Consider the following 6,673-nt stretch of genomic DNA (forward strand, 5'->3'; position numbering starts at 1 on the left):
CAAAAAAAAATGCATAGGATAAGTATTTCATCAAGCAATGTGTATGTGGAATGTCTCTTATCCCTGACAAAGGGAAATGAGCGAGTGAGTTTTTGAAAATTAGTTGAATTCTTTCAAGGAAGGTAGTCTTGTACACCTTTGTACAGTTAGTGCATTTACCTTGTACACTTAGTATAAATACCTTGTACACCTGCACAAATTCCATAGACCAAGAATGCAATGTGTGATTATGGGTTGGTTAACCATGTTTCCATTGTCATGGCTCAAGGAAAAGGGAAAATTTTGAACCCAAGTTATGTTTCTATTCATCATTAGTGGGGTAGGTAATCGAATGAACATGCAAGAGGTCAAAAAAATGCATGCGATGAGTGTGTCATTCGAGCAATGTATGTCATCCAATGGTTTGGTTGAGAAAATGGTGGATGAATTATGGTAAAAAGAATTTCCCAAACATCATTACTAGGGAAATTAAAATACTGGAATTTCTGTGTGGGAGTTACATAAAGTGCATGACATGAGTGTGCAATCCTTGTGTTTTAAGAAAAATAAAGGAATAGTTTAGAATCAATTGAAATATTTCACAAGAGAGAGTCTTGTACACCCCTTGTACACTTAGTATATTTCCCTTGTACAGTTAGTTAATATCCTTATACAATGATGCAAATTTCATATCCCTCGTAGTGAATGTGTGTCTATAGGTGTGTTAAACATGATTCTAGTAGTTTGGTTAATAAAAAGGTGAAAAACTTAAATCCGATTTTTTTTTTTTACCTAAACATCATTTATGGGATAAGTATTCAAATTTCCATTCGCAAGTGTAATAAAGTGCATGAGAAGAGTGTATCATCAAGGAATGTGTATGAGGAGAGTGTTTTTTCCTTGGTTGAGGAAAATAAGATAGGGAGTGGTTTAGAATCAACTAAAATCCTTCACAAAAAGGCAACTTTGTACATCCCTTGTTCAATTAATGCATAGACCTTATATAATTAGTGTAACACCTGGCTCAAATTCTATACATATCATACTGAATAAGCTCAATATGTGTCTTATCCATGCTTCCATTAATTTGATTGAGAAAATGGGGGGAAACTTGAATATGAAGCCCACTCCCCAATCATCATTAGTGAGGTTAGTATTCAAATTGTCATGTCCGAGTATAGAAACGTGCATGAGATGAATGTGTGATAAAGGAATGTGTATGAGGAGAGTTCCCTTATCTTAAGTGAGGGGAAGAAGCAAGGGAATGAATCAGAATCGATTGAAATCTTTCACAAAAGGATATTTAAAACAATTAAAACACGTAAAAGAAATTTTAATATTTACTATTGATATTACAATATTTTATCTTCTTTTTTATCAATAATATCTCATATTTAAATTAGAAAGTAATTTATTTTAATGGATCAAAATGTGCACAATTAATCTGTTGCTTTGTTAATTATGGATATGTTAAAATTTTCAATTACACAAAAAAAGAACTAATAGAGAAAATAAAATTAAAAAGAGTAATAAATATATATAATTTAGTTATTTAATTATTTTTCATGTTAAGATAGTAACACAAAAAAACACACAATTGACCAATTCCTTTTTTTAATTGTGAACATATTATATTTTTTTTATTTTATTATTAAAATAACTAATGGAAAAAATAAAAAATAATAATCAATAAATGAAATTTAATTCTTTTTATTATTTTCATATTAAAAAATAGTAAACATGGTTTTCAATTTTTATTTTTAAAAATAGTTTTCATTTTTTAATTAAATGTATTTTCAAAAGGAGACAATATAAAAAATAAAAATAAAAACTAGAAATATATTTTTAAACCAAACTTAAACATAACCTATATAATTTTTAACTGCTTATTTTCATCTAAAATGAGTAAATGTATCTTTCAACCATTTTATACAAGAAAATTCAATCTCTACTATACTATGTACTCACACAACTCACTTCTAAAATTAGGTCATACGAAAACATTTTAGTTGGATATGTAAAATAAAAACTCTTCATCCATCCTTTTTCTCTCTTTATCTTTTTCATCTTTTGATTAAATAATTTTCAATTAATTGAAATCATTAAAAAAAATTCCTTAGTAGATAAATCTGCAACATTTTATATAACTTATTACCAGAAGTTATGTTGAAAAAGTTATTAAAATAAGGAAGGAAGAAGATTAAAAGAAAATTTAAATTTTTTATTTTAGAATAGAGAAAAAAAAACTTTAAAATGCTTTTTAGTATAAAAGAAAAGAAAATAGTGAATATGTTTATTTTAAATAGTATTTTAATAATTAAATTATTTACTTTTAAAATGTAAAATTCAATTTTTATTAATTTAAATTAACATATTTAAAAAAATATTTTTCTAAATGGTTTTTGAATCATTAACGTAATTTTTTTTATTTATAATTTAAAAATAAAAAATAATTTTCATTTTTTATTATTTATAAAAGAGTTTAAAAAAACAATGAAAAATCCAAAAATTGTTAAATAAGGGAGAATTTGTTGGAGTTGGCAAGTGAAAAGTGGTGGAATAAAGACAAAAATGATGGGTGTCATAAACACCAGAAGAGTGGGAACAATTTATTATTTGGTACAAATTTTGTATATTTGATGTGGTAAGTCAAGGGGGTATTTTGTCCATTATTATTTCATATCCTTACGATAATCAATCATGGGTGATAGGACCTTGGCCAATTTCCAAGCTCATCCGAATCTAAAGTACAATTCTCCCGTATTGTTTTGCATTGTTGCAAGGAAGTACTAAGTTTTTTATCTTCTCTTTTCTAGTCATTTTTCCATCCTCCGCATGGACATAATAGAAAGAGGAAAGAAAAGGATGGTTTGGTTAGACCGACCCCTTTCCTACTATGAAGGTAGCCATGTAGAAAAAGCGAGAGGTCAATAGATAAGAGTGACTTCTTTTTATAATTATCTTCTAGTAGTTAATTTATGGGAAGATAAGAAAAAAATGACATCGGTTATCCATTAAATTGATGGTTAAGATTTGACCATTATGTAATCAATTAGAGGTCAACTGTTAGAAGGGGTTGAGGCCTATTTGCTTGACTACTAGAAAGCTGTATTTGTGATGGAAATCATCTCTATGGTATAATGATAGCAATGATCTAATTGCATTCATTGCGTTACAATAGAGTGGATCCTATGATAAGCTGTCATCTAGATGATGGCAACCGGCCACCTTTGTCTTCCCCCCCAAACATCTCTAATTTCTTTTTATTTTTTACGGTTATGTCTGACCAGTAATTTACAATATGGTTGTATGATTATTGAATGATCTACTTGCCAAGTTCCAAACCTGAATCATCTGATGCTAGGCAAGTGAGTTTCTCCTCTTCTTCTTGCTGCTCCAGAGTCTCGTAGAGAGGTGCATTCTTGGTCTCAGGAAGAGACATTCCCAATAGTCCACTAACCATGGAAAGAATTCCAAATATAAGAAATGATCGAGCCGGACTCAACCGCCCAACAACAACCAGCAGTGGCGCAATCGAAGCTCCTAACATCAGTGATTGTCGCAGCATTGACACTGCAAAGTTCCTCACATTGGTGGGAAAAAGCTCTACGCAGTAGATATATAGCACATCAAATGCTGTGGAAGCAGCCATGAACCCAATGGCTTCAATGCTCAATTGGGGCCAACTCCCCCTGGATTCTTCTCTCCTCCGACGCCCTCCTGCTTCGGAGAAGAAGATGCACACAATGCATGCAACTCCAGCTAAGCAAATGGAGCTGGAGAAAAGAAGACGGCGGTTTGTGAAACTCAAGAGCACGGAGCCGATGAGAACAGCAGGAATCTCCATGATTGCATTGATGGCAACAGTCAAGTAGAGGTTGAAGCTAAGGTTTTCAACATTGAGTTGCACACCGTAGTAAACAAACCCAACCCCAAAACCAGCTAACATCACCATTACCATTCTTTTAGCTGCCCACCCTGTGCTCCACAGACTCTTCTTCCTCTTGATGGCATCACCTTCATCCACTCCACCCGGGTTCGCAAGTCTCAGATTCTGGGGCAGCTTCTTCCCATTGAGTCTGGCGAACTTGTTCAACACATCAACTGCCTCTTGGCCTCTCCCCCTGACAAGCAACCACCGTGGCGATTCTGACACGAAGGGGAGTATGAGGAGAGAGTAAGAGACAGGGAAGAGGGAGATGATTCTATATACATTTCTCCAAGAGCTTCTTGAGGGATAGGCGATCAAGGGAAGGGAGAGGAAGCCAGTGGTGAAGAAGAAGAAGCCGTATTGGCCGACTTGGCCACGCCATTTGTGGCCAACTACTTCGGTGGAGAGGACGAGACAGCAGATGCCGATGCCGGACCTGGCGAAGCCGTTAGCGAAGCGGAGGAGTGCATAGATGCAGAGGTTGGGAGAGAGGGAAGTGAGGAATGCAGTTGCAGAGGTTAGGATGCATGAGATCACCACCGTCTTCTTCCTTCCCAAGTATGCGTCTGCCAACCGCCCAGATACACCGGATCCTGGTACAAGTACACCATTCAACTTCATCATCAGACCAATACATAGAGAGATGAACCAAAAATTTGTTTGCTATTTGTTTTAGAAAATAGTTTTTAAAAATTATTTTCAAATATTTTATAGAATAAAAAATTGTTTGAAAATTAAAAATGTTTTTAACTTATTTTTAATATTTTCAAATATATTTTAAAAATAATTTTTATATCCAAGGTTTTATTTTTTATTTTTCTACATATCTGTATAATTATTTTTTAAAATAATTTTTAAAAAATACTATAAAACAACTAAAAAATTCTATATAAAAACATTTAATTTTATGTTGTTAAGAACAAAAAAAATAGAAAACAGGTTTGATTGTCTAAAAAATAGAAAATTATTTTAAAAAATAATTATCAAATAAGTCCTTAAACTTACACGAAACATGCGAGACAAAAGCTAATCAAGACAAGGGTGACAAAAATTTGGACAAAAAACAAAACAGAAAAAGAAAAAAAGCAAGGGTCAAGTTAACAATTCTTTCTTAAATCCCCTTTCATATAAAACATGAATTTTCAAAATAATTTTTATTATTTAAAAATAATCTTGTAAATTGCGTTTTAGATTTCTTTCTTTCTTTTTTTCTTTTTTTTAATATTTTCCAAAATCCAAATGAAATAAAAATAATTTTCAAACAATAAAAATAATGGTCTAAATAATAATTATTATTATTATAAAATAAAAATTAAAATTAAAAAATTAAAAAAAAAACCTCATAACTTGAATTTTATTAGAGAATCAAACCCAAAGAAATGAATTACTTGTTTATCACGCGGAACTATTTTTCAGGGTCAAACCATATACGTAACGTTACACATCTTAAATAAAAATTATATTATTATTTTTATAAGTAGTTAATTACCATATTATTGAATCCCCTGTGGAGTTTTTCAATAATGGCCATCAACTTTATACAGGTTTGGATCAAAAGTTGGTGGACCGAGGCAAGCAGGCAAATCATTATCCAAACCCTAAATATTATTATTTATTTATAATTATTATCTTAATTATATTATTTATTAATTCATTTTAAATATTAAAAAAAATTAAAATTATATTTTATGACTTTGAAGTATATATGATTTAGAATGCGTTCGGTAGTGATTTTAGAAAACGTTTTTAGTATTGTTAATATTTGAATGATAAAAAATTTGAAGTATTAAAAATATTGAAAGTGCTTTCAAGAATTACTACCAAATCGGCTCTTACTCTTTTATCGTGATATGTAGTTTATACCTTATTATTTTATTTATTGAATATGTGCAAATTTTAAGAGGAAAATATGTAAACATATGACAGGGTGTGTTTTGTAGCCCAACGTGCAGTTGGGAAGGAAAAAAATGGGGCGTAGGAGGAGGAGGGAGGAAATTAAAGAAGGTACCGAGGAGAGAGCCGAGGAAGAACAAGGAAGTGGGTATGGCAGCGAGAAACTTGTGGTTACAGATGAGACCCCACTCGGCAATAGTGGTGCTTCCATGCCCAGCCACCCACTCCCAAGTGCCCGGCAAAAGCCCACAAACACCACCACCACCACCACCATCGCTACATGCTTCTGCTTTGCATCTCCATTCAGATGGCTGTGCGTCTGTGAATATGGTTACCAAAGTGTTCTGTGAATCAAACATCCAGGCCAACGACACCAGCACCACCTGCACGAGCTGGGATAATCCCAGCGAGCCCACGTGCCTTTCTATCACCTCCTCCACCGTCATCTCTACCTGACAGCTCTCTTCATGAAAAAGCTGTTCTTCAGCTCCATCCTCCATTTTCGCTGCTACCTGTTAATTGTTTGAATGCATGCACACACTTCTCCTTCTCTTTCTGCATTCTCCATTCTCCATCCTCCATCCTCCATTTATAGCGGTTTCTTACTTCATGGCATCAAAGCTTTCAAATTTCCTTCTTTAAATCAAATCAAGAATAATCGTCCACCAAATAACTTAAAAGACTTCAAAAACTTAATCATTTACTTTCTTTTCTGTGTTTTTTTTTGGGCCATTGCATCATGCAGCACAATTCGCCTTCAATGCCCACCAAAAAGTGAACTCAGCTTAAACAAATAAAATAAAAGTATAAAAATATAAATAAATATAATTAGAGTACTTGAAAATATTATGTAGTAACATATGATTAGTG

General features: G+C 32.5%; 1 protein-coding gene across 1 annotated transcript; it reads right to left on the reverse strand.

Moving 5' to 3' along the window:
• Window positions 1–3,090: 3,090 nt before the first annotated feature.
• On the reverse strand, window positions 3,091–6,418 carry LOC100268046 (organic cation/carnitine transporter 1). The gene is made up of 2 exons (XM_002267211.4): window positions 5,919–6,418; window positions 3,091–4,503 (listed from the first exon to the last, which is right to left on the reverse strand). The coding sequence occupies exons 1-2, from the start codon at window positions 6,301–6,303 to the stop codon at window positions 3,305–3,307; spliced, it is 1,584 nt and encodes a 527-aa protein (XP_002267247.1). The 5' UTR covers window positions 6,304–6,418; the 3' UTR covers window positions 3,091–3,304.
• Between the last annotated feature and the right edge of the window lie 255 nt (window positions 6,419–6,673).

Source organism: Vitis vinifera, chromosome 17 (genome assembly GCF_030704535.1).
Source record: "Vitis vinifera cultivar Pinot Noir 40024 chromosome 17, ASM3070453v1".
NCBI lineage: Eukaryota > Viridiplantae > Streptophyta > Magnoliopsida > Vitales > Vitaceae > Vitis > Vitis vinifera.

Coding starts and splice junctions, on each gene's coding strand:
- LOC100268046 (XM_002267211.4), bottom strand. CDS start 6,303: ATGGAGGATGGAGCTGAAGAACAGCTTTTTCATGAAGAGAGCTGTCAG. Junction 4,504..5,918: donor CTTCCTCGGCTCTCTCCTCG/GTACCTTCTTTA, acceptor TACTTGTACCAG/GATCCGGTGTATCTGGGCGG.